At 39.3% G+C, this 17406-nt stretch overlaps 2 protein-coding genes across 2 annotated transcripts in view; one reads left to right on the forward strand and one right to left on the reverse strand.

Annotated features, from left to right (window-relative positions):
• LOC108050018 overlaps positions 1-17406 on the reverse strand; it is a 78723-nt gene that overhangs the window by 26815 nt on the left and 34502 nt on the right. Inside the window, 2 exon segments of the mRNA XM_017131498.2 lie at positions 2571-2994; positions 2997-3507. Of these exon segments, the coding sequence (XP_016986987.2) occupies positions 2571-2994; positions 2997-3290 (718 nt within the window). The 5' untranslated portion in view covers positions 3291-3507.
• LOC108050019 lies at positions 4486-5102 on the forward strand. Its single transcript, XM_017131500.1, has one exon. The coding sequence runs from the start codon at positions 4596-4598 to the stop codon at positions 4983-4985; it is 390 nt and encodes a 129-aa protein (XP_016986989.1). The 5' UTR covers positions 4486-4595; the 3' UTR covers positions 4986-5102.

Raw genomic sequence — 17406 nt, forward strand, 5'->3', positions numbered from 1 at the left:
AAATAAACCATACTTCTTCCATTTTATAATACTATTACTTTACCCAAAACTAAGAATTCTTAAATTAAATTCTAAAAGATTATTATTTATTAAAGTTATGATAATTTTCTATTCGTTCCCCTTTTTAAAGATATATAGTTTCTGCCTTGATGAATTGAACATAACATTTGTAATGTTTCTTTAAATCTTTAGCATTTTTTCAGTTAAAAATTACTACCTACTACTACTAGGTATTGACTATAAGATTAAGTGTTAAAAAAGCAACATAAAATATGTATAAAATTCAGCTTTAGTTTTTTCTCCGTGTAAAGCATTCATTTTGAAGCTCTGACAAACAAATATTATATTGTGTTCCATATCGATTTCCTCTTTAGCCGCTCCTGCATTCAATTTTCAGGATGAGCCGTGCAACTTTTATGTTGAGCTCATCATTTTGCCAACTGCTCCGAGGAGGGGAATAGGGGATGGGGAGGGGGAGGGGGGGTGATGGGCGGGAAAATCGGTCTGGAAAAATACTGAATACTGAATGGCAGGGCACTAAGCGGAACAGACAAAAAAGAAACACGAATGGGGAAGGACGAAGGATGAAGCTGGAGCTCAGGAAGGGCAAATTGACAAAAGAAGCTGCTCGAAGGACTCGCTGGCTGAGCGAACTTCCAAGGAGCAGGACCAAAGGGGATCGGGTCGCATAGTTGAGCCGACACACAATCAATGCAATCTAGAGTTGGCAAGCATGAGCTGCCGGAGCTCCATCAATTTCCATAATTAATCATGCAAGACACAGCACACACAAAAGGGTTAAGCGAAGGCTTTTGGGTGCTCTTCAGATCAAATCGAATCAAATCAAATTGAATAGTAACAATGCAAAAGTTTCGCCCGGCAATGGCAATCCCTAGAAAAACTTATCCAAATTTGATGGATTATATAATGGCATTTTATTATATAACCAAAGTCTATCCCCCTTTTGGTAATACTCATTTAAACGAGACACTTTTGTTATTTTTTCATTAATAAACTGAAATAACCATATATATTTTTTTTTTGTATTTTTTCCCTAGCTAAAACAAAGGTAATATGTAAGTTTACTCTATATAACAAGGAAATCCCTATGCAGGATAAATAAAAAAATAGCATGCCACCTTTTAAAAGCTCTTAAATCTAAAAATACATTTGCTTAGGTCCCAAAATAAATTGAATTCAGACCAAAAATAGAAGGGCCAAGCAATTTCCCAGCTTAAGGTTGGCCCACAAAAAAATACACACCCTCACAACTCCTAATAGGTTTTCAATAGAAAATCCATTCAAGGCTGCTGCAATGATTTTCCGCCCCGCAAAAAAAAAGAAAAGTTCGCCATGCATAAATTTCGACCGGGCGACAAAAACAGCCGCGAAACCGCAAGCGCGTTTTACGAGCGTTTTATTTTTTATTTTTTCGCCTGCCAACCTCAAGATGCGGAAAAAATATCTGCAACGCGGGCAGGCCAACGGCTGTGGATGCATGGCCATGAATTGACCCAAACTGAAAATGGTTAGCACGTTTTGGCAGGGGTTAGTCATGGCCAGCGGCGAAACAATCGGGTTAGGGGAGGGTTAACTGGGCGGCGGAGGGTTAAGCGGGGCCGTTGGGGGGTTAACCGGGGTGCAGAAGTATAGTACAGACATGGCCGCTTACGCTTCGCAATACAGCCCCAGGCGACCAGCAGAGTTCTCAGAGCTACACAAAAAAACACAGAGACGGAAACCGAAAAGAAAAGAAAAATACAGTGAGTACTCGTAAAAAAGGAATAAATCAGAAGGTGGGCGATGACAGGCGGGCATCGGTGAAAAAAAGCGGACAATGCGAGATGGTTCTGAACTAACGAACTGCACAATTAACAGAGCTGACTCAATGATTCTAATAAAGTTGGAAACCAATAGAAAGAAACAAGGAAATTTTATGCCAAGCTGTTTGAAAAACAAAATAGTATTGAAAAACTGAATTCTAATTTTGGATTTAAGAAAAACAGTGAACTAAAAAAATAATACGATGATAAATTCATTTTTCTTTGAATTATAAAACTCTCAGTCATTATAGATAAGGAATATTTTTGTATTCCATCAATATTTAAATTGTAATCTTTATTAAAAAGCAAATAATAATTTAAATGTACTAGTTTTGCTTATAAGCAATGTAAATGAATTTATAGAAGTATAAATTTAAAATCTATTTGGAATCTGTACAATCAGATATCAAATAGTTCAACTAAGGAAGGCCACAAATATCTTTTATTTATTTTCAAGCTTATAAATAATGACAATTAATAACCAAGTAAAACTCTTATGAATTTATTTATATGAAAAACACTTTTTGTATTTTTCTGAGTTACACCTTTTCATAATTTTTGAGTCAAATAATATCGCTCACAAAATAGTTAATAATTCTTGTTGGTTTCCACCGCTAACTAGTCACAGAACCTGAAATGTATATTAATATATGACCTTGGTACTGATGACACTGTAAGTAAGTGCCTAGGAAAAAGCATGAAATGTCCATGTGGATGGAGAAGTCCTCGAGTGGACCATTGGCTTACCATTCTGGGTGGTGCTGCCCTGGAAGAGGTTCCGCAGATAGGTGATCAGCCGGCGGTGCAGTGGTCGATGGCGGTGGCGCGAGGATTTGCGGTGCGAGGAGGAGGACTCCTGGCCGCCACCGCCCTGCTCCACATCCTCCACGTCCAGTGTGGAGACGACCGCTGCTCCTGGGCCACTGCTGGCCACCAACTCCTTGCCGCACTGGCTGGCGTCCACAATGATCTCGATGCTGCGCTGCGTGCTGGACTTCTTGATACCCAGCGCTGCCGTGCTGCCAGATGCTGCTCCTCCACCGACTCCACCTCCACCTCCTCCTCCTCCGCCGCCGCCCGAGGTTATGGTCCCGATCAGGGCATCCGTGACACTCGATCCCGTGCCGGCAATGCTGCTCACCGTCTGATGGTGCACCTGCTGCTCCCGCTGCACTCCCGCCCCTCCCCCACTCGACCCGTGAGCAGGTGGTGCTGGGCGGTGGAGGGCAGCTCGTTGACGGTGCCATTGCTGTGGCTGCCACGGTAGATCAGCTCCGTTTCGTTGCTCACCTGCCGCAGAGCATGCAGTCCGGTGTGCGATGCACTGCTTGTTATTCCGCCGGAGGAGGATCCTCCTCCTGCTCCTCCACCTCCTCCGCCTCCACCTCCTCCACTGGATCCACCATTTAGACCCGTGTAGTAGGCGCTATTGGGTCGCTGGCTGTGCTGCACCTGCGGCCCGGCCATGTCGTTTCTCTCAGTGTATTTGTTTGAGTCCTACTGGAGCGGCTTGTTCCTCCGATCTCCTTTCTCCTTCTCCTTCTCCTCCTCCCAATCCTGATCCTCTCTAGGCGCTGGCTTTAATTGTCGCTGGCTGGTTTTAGTGGTTTTAGTGGCATGTTGGACTTTTACATTTTTACGGCGGTGGCGGGGTTAGACAAAGTGGGTTAAAGCGTCGCGGCATCTGCGAGAAGCGAGTAAAATCAAGCAAAGTATATTAGAATACATACACCAAAGCGCTAGGTTCTATACCGATCAAAGATTTAACAAAAAAAAGTATTTTAGGAAATTAATTAACTCTTTATGTATTATATAAAATTAAAAAATTAGGCCATCAAATAAGTTATTAATTATTTAAATTATAATGAAATTACAAATAACATTTTTCAGAAACTATACAAAGTACTCTAGCAATTTAGATTTAATTTTCTTTACTTGTTTACTTTTCTCATTCAATAATATAAAACAAACAAATAACCAATAAATATAGAAAGCGAAAATGTTCTCTACAAAAATAATACATCAATTATTAATAACATTTAAGTACGTATTTTTAAGCTTATTAATTTGATCGGCATAGAAGGAATAACAAAGAAAACTATTTTCAGGAATTTTACATTATTCGATTTGCCAGCAGCAGCGTTGCATTTGTGTGTGTTAAAGCGGGTGCATGTGTGTGTGTATGGGTATTAAGCTCTTGTAAGCTGCTTTGTTATCCGATTTTAATCCTATTTACCATATATGAAACACTAAACGAGACAATTGCCTTCTCAGTAAATTGTGGCAAGCTAAAATGCCTTGTAAATTTATTGAGACGCATAGCTTTATTCTGAGCCACAATTAAGACTTACAAAATATATATTCTATCGGTCTTTGATAGTGTATATTGAAAATAAAATAATATTTTATAAATAATATTTATATTTACAAAAGGATAGCCCGTGAAATTTCCCAATGAGAACACAGTAATTATAAGGCACTTTTAAATTATTAACACTTGCAAAATATATATATAATTTAATATATATATATATTTAACAGGATATAAAATGACTATTATTGTTTTATATTTTAAGTCCCCTATTAAAAGTAGGCGGCGTGCCAAGAATCAAATGGGTGATGCTGTCAGTGTGGGAGTTCAGATCAGTTTTGGGGCCAACCTCGTAGAGAGCAGTTCGAGAAACTAGCCAAAATTCCAAATTTGTCCGTTGCATAACTCCGTGTTTTTTTTTTCACTTCCCTCCCCCCTTGGTCCCCCTGCCGTTCTCCACCATGAACACTTTGAAGTCCGACGACAAGCCCTTCAATCCGTTCTACATTGGTCCGCATCCCAGCAAGGCGTGCGCCATTCCCGAGATTCCCGGCCAGCAATGTTCCCCGAATTGCCAACCGCCGGAGGGGCAGGCCAAGTCGTCACCCGCAGCTCATTCGGATGGCCAGGATCCCATGGGCGTGCCCAGCGGAACGGCAGGCGGCATGGTCATCGTGGGCGTGGCCAACATATATAGCACCGTGGAGGTCCTGGCAGCCGCCGCTCGAGCGGGCGAAGCGACCGGAGCGGGAACGGGAGCGGATCACGGACCGCAGGCGCCCAACAACACCATTTGCAAGCCGTATCCCTGCATGGAAGGCGCCCGCACCGAATCCCCCGGCTGTGATTAGTCCGGAGGAGGAGTGTCCAACGAGGGTCAACAGTCAATCCACCAACTGGCCATTTGCATCATCACTAATCCACCTGAGGTAGCCCCAAAAACATGAATAAATAGCTAAGAAAACCAAGTCACAATGTTTGTTTTTCTATAATTAAAAAAAACAATTATCAGGGTTTCCATAGTACTTAATGAAAAACTATTTTATCCTTCTCCATTCAATAAGTTTCCAATTAAGGATAACTCCAATATATTAATTAATCTGATGATTTGTACTTCATTATCTAAGAATTACTACAATGAAAAAATGTTTTTTTTAATTTAATAAAAATTAATGGTTAAGTTTGACCTTTGATTTTATTTTTGTCAGAACCAAAGAGTTTTTATATATTCCTAATAATCAACAACCTCAACTGAGAGACATATTTTTGCCCGTAAATCATAATTTCTTCTTTAAAAAATTGAACTTGTTTATTTTTCCCACTCATTATTACCAAAACTGAAGGCATTACTTCAGAGTTCCTTTGCTGCCCGTTAACCGCTCAACAATAAACGATTCGAGTGGAATCCCATTTGGGGAGCATTATTTTTGAAAGAATTTCGCTCGCACATTTGCAAGCCGTTGCGATGGATTTCATCTGGAGCTGCAGCTGCATCATTTATGGTTCGATGGCAACTGGCAACTGGCAAATGGATCAGGAGCACCGACAGCATCCTCGACATCCTCCACATCCTCGACATCCTCGGCATCCTTTAGCCCCTGCGAACGGTGCGTTCGGCTTGGAGTCTATCGAACGTATTGCTTTTGCAAATTCAATGAAGTAAAAATTTATTATTTATTGATAGACTTATGCAAGTGCACAACAGGAGCGGGAACAGCAAAAAGGACCTGCATCCTTACCATCCACTACCAGTGCTGCATGGTTGTACTTTTCGCCCAAAAGAGTTTGGCATTTTACTTTGCCCGTTTAATGAACTCTTGCGGGCTTACAAGATTGTATACTTTATTGTAGCCATTGTTTAAGGAAATGTTTAAGCGACAGCTTAAAAATTTTTATATTTCTGGCAATACTTTTATTAATTCCATTCATCTAAGGACAAAAAACCAAAAGTGAATAATCATATGTAGAATTTAAGGAGCTCTTTATACTTATCTCGATATAATGATTTTACTTGATTTTTATTCCCATATAAAGATCAGTTCTTGTTTGAGTTTTCCATCAACTAATATTTAAATCATAGAATATTTCAATTACAAAAGTTGTTGATTAAATATATAAAATACCTTTTGATTATAAAAAATATACTTAATAAACTATTCTCAATGTTAATGGGACTAAAAGAAGAATTCTGGATAAAAAACAACCTATTCAAGTTAAGAACTTAATCATAGTTAAACTTTACTACAGAATAATTGGCTGTTAAAAAACAGGTATAAAAAATACTTGTTTGCCCAATTCTCTAGCTTTTCTTTTGGCATCCCTGTCGAGGACACCCCCGCATGTGTGTCCTTGTGTGTGTGTGAGTGTGTGTATGTGTGTGGCTGCGTATGTTTGCACTCGTCCTGGCTGTTCGCAAAATTGCAGTCGATGCTGCCTTTGCTTTTGCCTTCTTTGCCAGCACCTGTTTGCCAAATGATTTATGCATTTCACCCATTTTGCCGTCGACGTTTCACGTGCAACAAAACTGGCAAACAACTGCAAGTGGAGGTGCAAGTGCAAGTGCAAGTGCAACTGCAACCCGCGGGCAATAACAACAACGCCTAATGTGATTTTCTTGTTAAATGGAAGTCGAGTCGAGAAAAATGGAGCACTTTGCTGCCAGTTTTTATTCGCTTTAGACTCGTTGTCAAACCTTTTAATAGTCGTTAGTTTGTTAAGCATTTAAGCTACTACGAATTTCTTTGAGTGCCTGTCACTAACGGAAAGTCGTAAAAACATTTTTCAACTGCCATCAAAAAATTGAAGAGAAGTAGGGCATTTCGATTAGTTTAATTGAAGTGGACAAGATTGATTTTATTTCTTGTTCAACAATTCAAATAACCCAAAACCTCAGAGTGTGCAAAATAATTGATATTATTGAAAGGAGTGTTATAGGATTGCATTGCTATTTGAAAGATTAAGTAAAAACATTTGACACTATAAGATAAAAATAACGTTCTTAAAATAAATCAAAGGTAACATGTTAAACCTTTCAAGAATTAATTCAATTATTTTCTTGCAAACTAACTACTTAATTTTACAAAACTAACTGCCTTTATTTTTAGATTTGCATATTTTGTATTGATGTTAATATATATATTTGTGAATATATATTTTCTTGTATTCAACGCTTAGGTCTGTAACACAAATTAAGCAATTTATACCACTAATAAATCAAACTATCTGTCTTCAAAAGTCCCTTCTCACATTGCTGTTCAATTTTTCCCAAGAGCTTTAAAGTCTTGTTACCCAAATATCGATCATACGCACTGTGTGTATGCAAAAAGACAGCCTTAAGGCCACCTGAAATCCGACTCCCATTTCAGCAATTTCATTTCCAACTGTCAACAAATCGAGTGCAGAAATGGAACAACAACGGCAGCATCTCTCCATGGATGGGGAGCAACTTAATTTATTGAAATGTCCGGAAATGTAAGCATTAAAAGCGCCGCACGACGAATGGAAAACAAAGCATAAATATCTATTAAAATGAGATTGAAATAAATTACAATTTACGGGGGGGAGGGGAGGGGAGGCGAGTGGCGGGGAAATGGGCCAGCGACACGCCAACCCAGGACATTTAATGCCAAGGATGGGCAAGGACATGGGCATGGGCATGCTCCATTCGAATCCGGAGCGAAGGTCAGGTGGCTGACTTGGTTCTTGGGCAAAAACTGGAGTGCAGGGCAAACACTAAACACTTCTCCGATGGCGCTGGTCGACGAGGAGCAGTCATGTGAACATGGTGGGGAAATTAAGTGCAGGGATCCATGGATCCATGGCCATGGACAACAAAAGGACTCGCATACTTAGACGCACTTGAGCGTGCGGCTAAGATGGGCTTGCTCTTCGTCTTGGTCTTGATATTGGTCTTGGGCGGGGACCATGAAAAATGGAAGCACCGCCGACGAACGGCAGAGGAAATGAAGCTGAACTTTATTATAACAATACACAATAATCGTGTGCGAGCTGCGTCTCGAGTTTCCTCCGTCGGCTTCCTTCCATCCCCCATCCCCCATCCCCCTCCCCCATTTTCATCCTGATTTTCCGTCATGATGGAGTGCGGCGGAAAAAGGAAAGCGGATATGCCGCTTGAAAGGTAAACGGCAGCGGAAGCCAAACCGCACAAAATTATGACGAAAACAAATACAAATCTCTTGCAATTGACTTGAAAACATGCGGATGATCAACTAGAAAAATATCCTATTTTAAAGTTTATTTCTACATAAATATTAAACTAGATCAATAGAGGTTAAATCCTAAAAAGCTTAGTTATTTGTCTAAATTTTATTTCACGAATTCTATTAATTTGTAAAAAGGTAAATATTTCAATGTTTGTGGAAAGGTTAGGCAAATGTTAAATTGTTTATGATAAATATTTTTCATGTTTTTTGTTTTCTTGCTATTATTTTTTACATATAAATATTAAATGTACAAAATCCATTAGCATACTTCTTTGGTTTTATATTAGATAATATAATAGTCTTAAGCACAACTATAATGTTTAGGTAAGTTGGGTATACATTTTTTCGCTGCGTAATATTATATCCTCAACCCAGTTACGCTCAACAAGTTGGATTGCATGCAATCCACGAATAAATTAAAACCGCTTGGCAATTTCTCACTTTCTATACGAGCGGATGCTAATTGATGGCGGGGCGGGGGTATTTCTCCCAGTGCATGCACGTACATGGCACGCGAAGGCGCTTAACTAAACAAGCAGAAGACGTGCAGTCGGGCGGGAAATGCATTCCATGCCATGCCATCTTGCCATCATGCCATTCCATTCCAAACAGGACTCGCTCCTGCGGTTGCCGAGCCGTGAGCTCCTTTCGTCACGAAATCCCAGTAAAATGTCAAGTGCACTTCGGCATCCTGCCATCCTGCATTCACAATACCCTACTCTAAGGACTCGACTCGCGACTTCCTGGACTTCTCCTGGTCGCATCCCCATAAGTATGCGCAATATTCAAACGGGAAGGTGAAAGGAAATTGGATTTTTGTTGACATTATTTTATAAAAATATCCGGACCCCCAACAACAATGGACTTTGGCGTCGCTTCAGTTTGGTCAGAGGAATTTGCAAACCCATCGAAAGTTCCTGCTTTCCCACGAAAACTCCAACATTTCTCCTCCTCTGCAGCTGCTTTCTTTTTTCACTCTGCGTTCTCATGCATGTGAGTTGGCAAACATATTTTGATTTTGCATAATAAATTGCGTTCTGTATGCGAACGGCCAAGACAAAGTGGCAGAATATGAGGTGCTCACCACAAATCGACGGAATTGATACCCTGTTCAATTTACTTAACACCATTTCTTGCCAAAATGTTCTTATAAGTTTAATATTCTTTATAGTATATAGTATAGTCTGCAGGTTAACCAAGTATATTAAGCTTATACGTTTTAAAAATAAAAGTCAGTTGAGCTTGTAAAGAAGCAAACATAAAAATAAAGACATTTTTTTGTACTAAATTGATTAATATAAGATATATACCTTTCATTACATATATTTCGTAAATTTTAGCAATAAAATTTTCTGCGACTGCTTTACAATTTTAATAGAATTATAAAACCCCAATTATTAATGATTTACAAAATAACGTAATGGGTATTTACAAGTCGCAAGCAGCTATTTACACCCGTGAATTTTTAGGCGACTTTGGTTTTTCACTCTCGCCATTGAGAAATTGCAGTGCAAATGCACTTTGTATGCTGGTGCATCTGTTGAGAGCAGAAACCAATCAAATTTCCATGTTTGAAATATTCCATGAAAAATTGTGTTGCATATGCTTAACTTGTTTTTTTATTCGAAAGGACTGCCATTTTTTTGGTGAGCTGCAAACACACTGACAAATACACACACGCACAATGCCCAAAAACTAGGTGATGCGGATAAGTGGGTGGGTGTTTTTTTGGGGGCTGGATGTTTTGGGTGCTGGGTGGTTGGGTGGGTCAGAGGGTCGTTTGGTGGCTGGGTTTTTCGGTCTCGAGAGGCAACGGAATGTAAAACAAATCGCCACCGGCATTGGACGCTGATGAGGTTGGTTATCGCAGTGGCGCAAAGGTAATGACACGCCTACCAACGCATCACCACAGTCATCTACACAAATATGTGTTTAGCAGCGAACAGTGGTGGCGTTTAGTTGGCGTACCTAAATTTAGAGGCATACTTATTCCCCCTTCAATTTCTTGGCTACATCCCATTCTTCACTATTTTAGTGTTTTTATAAGATATAATATTTGATAAGCAAATAATATTCGGTATTTTCTAAAATTCTATTTATGTAGTTTGAATATTTTTAAAAAAATATCACTTTTATTCTTTCGATTTTGTTTCAAATAACGTTTCCTAGGTATTTATATTTAAAAGTCAGAGTGTGGTGTACAAAAATAAATCACCTTTACTGGCAGGCCACAAAAAAACACATTCTAATTGATCCAAATAATTATTTTAATAATAAAACATATGTAAATAAATAAGAATTATCTTTTAAGTCAACTAAAGTTTAAGTTTTGGTCTAAGATGAGGGGCGAGTAGGCAAATTTAAGTCCATGAGAAGTCATTTATTTTCCCGGCTCTTTGTAGTCACACTTTTCGCACTCAGTGTGGGTGAGTGTGTGCGTTCGTGTTGGCTTGGCAGCCGTCAAAGTGCAAAATATGGGGCTCAAGCGCCATCAGGATGCCTCCATCTGATCCCCACACAAACACATGTTGAAAAGTTGCTCAGGATGCACGTGAGTTGCTGCAATCTGTGGCACACATTTCGCAAAACGCCAGCGACTGCTTTTCCACCCACTCAACCGGGTTTTCTCGGTTTTCCCGCAGCGGTTTGAGTGGAAAGGTGAACCTGAAACAACACCAGCTGGAATGCAACCAGCCAACCAAGTCAGCTAACTGTTTTCATAACCCCAGCTGGATAACATACGTACACTCAAAGAAATCCAGCAGCCTAGATTTCAATTTACTAGGTGACTACAAAATGCATTAATCAATTTATCAACTATGTGCATGAATTTCTTAGATTGAAACATGTCTAAAGTTCTAAAGTTATATCAAAACAAATAAAGAATCGACTCAAGAGAAAAATAAAATAAAATAAAAACCTTAAGTTTCAACCAAAATTAAATACAATTTAGTATTAGTATCTTAGAATTTTGCTGTAAGATATTTTTGTAGAGCCTTAGTATACCTTTAAATAAAATATAACCTGCATTCATTTATTTCTAAGTGGAAATGGGGTATTACAAAAAAAAATATGGAGCAATCTACCTATTTTGTAAGTCTCCAATGTCTGCCCCTTTTTTTCCCAGTGCTTTTCGCAGGACATATTGCTTTTGGGGAGGGTATCTATAGGGTCCTTTCCAGCTGTCTAGTTTTTCTTTTTGGCTGCGTTTTTCGCACGTTTATTTGGCAAAGCGAGAAACTGGAAAACCCGAAACCTTGCCACCTTTGCCCACCACTTTCTCCGCACTTTCCGCTTTCCCCGCCTTTCACCTTTCCCCCGCCCTGCCCCGCCCCTTTTTCCTATCTGGCCCTGTATTTATGGGTTTGCACGTGTTTCCGTCTGCCAGTGTTGCCATCATCATCATCATCGCACCCGTTCGCCAGTCGCCAGTCGCTATTCGCCATTCGCTATTGTGGCAACTTGAGCATCTTTTGGAAAATACAAAAAACAACGCGTGGGGGGGGAAAACACACGGAAAATTTCTGCCGAGTGGTGTTTCATTTTCAAGTGTTTGTCTTCACGTGGCCCGTGTGTGTGTGTTGGTGTGTGTTTGGTGTGTGTGTGAGTGTGTAGAGGAGCAGAGAACGTTTATTTTTCAGCTGTTGCTGCCGTGACATGAACACCCGCAAAATGGTTGGCCTGTCAGCGACAAGGATGCCCCCAGTCAGTTATTCGCACGGCAGGACGAAAAGGACGAGGAACGAGCACTTCACTTGGGCACGAAAAAATACTTTCAATTGTCTCGCTCTGGAGATTCACATTGATTTGGATGCGATTTGGCATGAGTACACAAGTTGCATGTTGGTTTATCCATGCAACACATGGATATCATTGTAATAACATCTAATTCCTAACCGAAAAAAATAATTTCAAACCATTAATGTTTAGCTTAAAAGGTAACTACAAAGCTGGTTAACAATGGCCTAACTTTAAAACATGATAATAAAAATTAAACACTTTAACTGACTATACAATCCTGAAAAAATAGCAATCTGAGTTATATTTTAATTGCTTGTCTATTGTAAGAAAGTATCATTGCAGTCAAAATAAATACAACATATTTAAGACAGTTTTTTCTTATTTAAATAAAATATGAAATGCTTAATGACCGTATTCCATAACCCCTTATTTCGTATGTTGTGGTATGTAATTTCTTTTTCCAGCATTTCACTTACATTATTTCTTGTCGCACATTCAGGTCACAGGGCAACCGAATACCCACTGGGCTCTGCTGTGGGACTTATCTACAGGTGTATCCATGACAGGTGTATACGCATTACAGTCCAAACACACACAAAATGTAATACACACGTGGCGCAACTTGAATTCGAGTGAGATGGGGGAAACTCGATTCGCGTGCAAAGCTCGTAAATTAATTTTTATATCCCTTTCAATTACTTTTCGATGCCCCACCCATTCAGGCCAACTATCAATGCATACTAATGAGTAACTAGGGGGCGGAAAATCCGGAAAACCCTGATAGCTTATCGGCCCGATTTCATGGCCACCGCGCGAGTTGGCCCTCGGTCAATGTAATTGGCCTTGTTCCTGCTCATGTTCCTGTTGCTGTTTCAGTTCCCATCCCAGCCAGGCCATTAAAATCCAAGGAGTGCTGCTCCTCCTCCTTTTCCCAGTCCTCCAAGTCCTCCTCCTCCAATGCCAATCCCCCCCTGGAAAACTCCCCAGGAGCCACACGCAGTTTAACAACTTTTGTGTGTAAGCTTTCATCACGATTATGGTCAGGGTAAATGGTATGGGAAATTCGGAGAAAAGTTAAGGTAGAGCTGGGTAGAGAAATTTGAACTCGAACAAACGCATTCCATATCGGAGTTTATCCTGGTTTTAATTACATTAAGATCGGTTGTTCTTAAATATTGTGTAGTCCACAAGTCAATTATATACATTTTTTAATTACAGCAAAAGCTTTAGTATAAGAATTAAAGTGAATGCAAATATTTTTAAATTAGTAACCATTAAACTTCAATTTATTAATTTTAAAATCAGGTTTTAAGATTAGTAAAATAACAAGAAATGTGTTTATTAAATTATTTTAAATTTACAAAGGCCTTGAATGCTCTATCTTTTACATCATAACAAAAGTACATTTTTTTCAAGTGTATTTTGTTAGAAGTTTTGCCATTTGCCCACATGGGCGTGGTCACAGCTACCATTATCCTCAGCACAAAAAATTACAAAAGAAAAATAGAACAAAAATCTGTTAATAAAGACAAACTCTTCCGGAGATACACACACTCACACTCACATTCACACCCACACTCCCATTCACACCCGCTCACACACTCACGCAACTGGAAAAAAGGTAAGTAAGGCTATTTTGCATAAATGCCGCAGCTGCTTCCGCCCCCCTCCCCTCCACCCTCCACCCCACTTTCTTTTATGGAAAGCATTTGAATTAATTATACTAAAAGTTGTGAAAATAGAAACTGTTTTGCACCTGATGTCTGACACAAAGCCTTGAGCAGGAGCAGAATCCTTGTAGTTTTATCTGCCTTTTGTCTGTGTGGGAAAGGGGGGGGGGGAAGGGGGAGGGGGATGGAAGGGGGCGGGTGTTTAACCCACAAAGCCAACTTAATTTGCAGTGAAATTAAGTGTAGACACACAACGCAGCTGAGGATGACAAAGGAATTACTCATCTTCAGACTAAGACAGTGCGTTTCACAGCTTTAAGGCGGTTGTTTCTCGATGGACAAAACTTTGAGCAAACAAATATTAATCTTTAATATTTTATATTAAATTATTTAGGTATTTTAAAAGAGTATCTAAAGATGCTTTACCCACTTGATATTTTAAACAGAAACTGTTTTAAAATAAATTATGAAAAATACAAAAAAATAGGTAAAGTATTTAATTAACTCCGGTGCAGCTTACAAATATGTAATAAATTGCTTCTCTGATTAAAATTTCTTTACCACTTTGAGTATCTAGCAAATTGAAAATAATTGCGGCCGAACCACAATGGAAATGGAATTAAATGCGGAATAAAATCGGAGACAGCGGTTAGAGGTCTCCTCTATTCGGGCTTAAAGAGCAAAACCTGAATCGTGGACCCGCATACCGCATCCAGAATCCCGGACTCTGGACTCTGGACCACAACAACAACAAGTTGTCTGGACAATGGACACCATGCCGCTGACAGACGAGTCACAAAAAGATGAGGGCATCCGATGACAAAATGGGATGGGTGAGGGCGAGGATGCTTAGAGAATGGGATCCTGCTGCTGATGCTGATGATGCTGATGATACTGAGAATACTGAGGATACTGACGATACCGAGGATACTGACGATACTGACGATACTGATGATGATGATGATGATGTGGCCTCCGGAATGGAGGACCCCACATTGATGTTGCTGTTGAGTTTTATGGCCGCCGGCGAATGGCGCCTCAAATGGAAAACATGAAACCGAATTAACAGCCAAACGGCCCAAGAAGACGACTTCCGGAAACGTATGCCGATGTGCCCCGCCCCCTTTTGGTGGGACTTTGTGGTAATTATCGCCTGACCGCCCTATTCTTCCTTACTCCCCATTCCTTACTCCATTTCCATCCACACTCCTCTGGAAAACGGGTTGGGCCCCGGAGTCACGAGTCCATCGCCATCGCCTCTGATGTCATTGCGTGGCTTGATGGATTTGTGTAATTTCTTTATGCCCCCCCGTCTGCCATTTGGGTCCACCCTAGGAGACCGACCACCCTTTTGGCCCCATCATAAATTGAAGCTGGATTTAATTACAGCCTTTGGCCCTGCCCAAGTTTTTCTCACGCCTCTGCGGCGACAGCTGCGTTTTTGCAATGCGAATTTGAAAGCAAGTGACAGTGGGACAATTAATAAGGATTTCCTGAGGATTGCCAAAACAAGTTTTCATTTTAAATGCCACATAAATATTAAGTGCAAATGGAAAACAAGTGACAGTGGGACAATTAAACCGACTGATGAGGATTACAAATAGAAAAGTTTTTAAATGCCATATAATAATATTCTCTGACACATGAAAAACACTTAAATGGAAAAGCAATAAGGCCTGAAAATAAGCTTTGCCATTCTTAAAAACCAAATTAATAATTTATTAAATTACATAAATCTAATCAAAATGCAAAATTTTTATAATTTAAAAAAACAGTTAAAAAAGTAACACACAATACAATTGAAACGAATTTTGAGAAATATTTAACTACTTAGTAAGCAATCTAGTTGTTATATGAAAATCTATTAAATATTTCCTTTAAATATTATCCTTAAAATACAATGTAACAGATATTTATTATTTTATTACATTTTTAAGCTGTTGATTATGCCTTTACTCAGTGCTAAATATGCTGTCATTCGACAATTATTCAAGCCAGAAATCTTTTGCGAATCTGCCACCTCAGGCCCTTCTTCCGCCTCTTTCCCTCGGAAAAAGGGGCGGGGTCGGATGAGGAATGCAAGGGCCAATGTATGTCATGACCTTAGAACCAGCCGCAAATTGTAATTTGTAATTTCGAGGGAAAAAACAGTTTGTTCCCCAGCGTTCCGCCCGATTCTAAAACATTTTGCTTTCTCAGGTCTGATTCTTAAAAGTGCACAGAAAAAAATAATAAGTCCCAACAAAGTATGAAATAAAAGCAAACAATGTTGCAAATTTTCTTACAAAACCCTATCTTAGCACATCGAATTATAAAACAATTCTTCATTTTTGTCTTTTGACTTATAAGATTTTACAGAAACGTAACTTAACAATACTTTCTGAGCAAAAGATTCCAATAAGCCTTAAGTTCTTTTAAAAGAATTTACAACTTTACAATTTTCTGTGTAGAATTTGTCGCTGTGTGCTGATTTGCAGCATTTATTAAAATCACATTTTCACAAATTTCTTTTCGCACTTTGCCGCTGTTGCTGGATTTTTTGTGCAATTCATTTCCTTAATGCTTCGTCGGGTAATTTGGGTCAAAACTAATTAGACGGCAGACGTGACTTTAATTACCCACAGCCCAAGGAGCCAAGGACGTCGGCCAGGCGAAGGACGATGGGTCGCTCCTTTTTCTCACCATTCCCCCTCATTTCTTTTTCCACAATCTTTTCCTCGCATTTTCCGCGCTTTTCCGCGCTAATCGATGGCCAACTCATAAATACAGCGACAAAACGATTCTAGCGTCAAACACTTTTGCCGAACCTTCAATTTACACTTGTCACGTGCGCCGACTGCCACGCCCCCCGCCCACGACTTAATTACTTAATTGGCTATTAGCTAAATGGTTACAGCACCCTTTCTCTATTTTTTTTAAATATTTTTTGACAGGTGCAACAAAGAGCCCGCATCAAAAAAAAAAGTATTTTCTTCATGGTGTTGCACTTATAACTTTTTTGTTTCAGTTCAAATTGCCGCAATTTGCATATGGTCAATTTTAAGTGTGCGTTTGATGGTGTGGGTAAATGGGTTAAGAGCCCGGGCACACAGCGATTCATTAACCCATGAAACTCAGCTGACCACGACTACACCCAACCACAGACCACACGGCAGGCATTAAAGCAACCGAAATGAGTCCATCTGTTGGAGGGAATTCGCAGGACATTCGCCAGTTGACAGATGTCGTTGGATGATAGGGGTAGCATTGAGAATACAGCTATGGGATATCCCTTAAAAAAATATAATCAAATATAGCTAATACTGAAATACTGGAAGTTATGGGTACTTATAGAAAAGGATATGATTCTGTAATACATAAGAAGAGAATTATAATATATACATATACCCATAACTTCCAGTATTTCATTATTAGCTATATTTCATTATACTAAATTTTATTTATTTTATTTAAAGTAAATATTTATCAACCAACTCGAATTAAATTTAAATATTTTTACTTGATACTATTTACTGTTTATAGAGTATAAAAACTAAGCCATTCTAAAATGTATTTATATTTAAAAATTCTAGACTACCAAGTAGAGTGCGAATAGTCACACATTTTTCCAAATACATTAACTTATCAAATACCTAATA

This window comes from Drosophila rhopaloa, unplaced genomic scaffold (genome assembly GCF_018152115.1).
Source record: "Drosophila rhopaloa isolate 14029-0021.01 unplaced genomic scaffold, ASM1815211v1 contig_3, whole genome shotgun sequence".
Classification (NCBI taxonomy): Eukaryota; Metazoa; Arthropoda; class Insecta; order Diptera; family Drosophilidae; genus Drosophila; species Drosophila rhopaloa.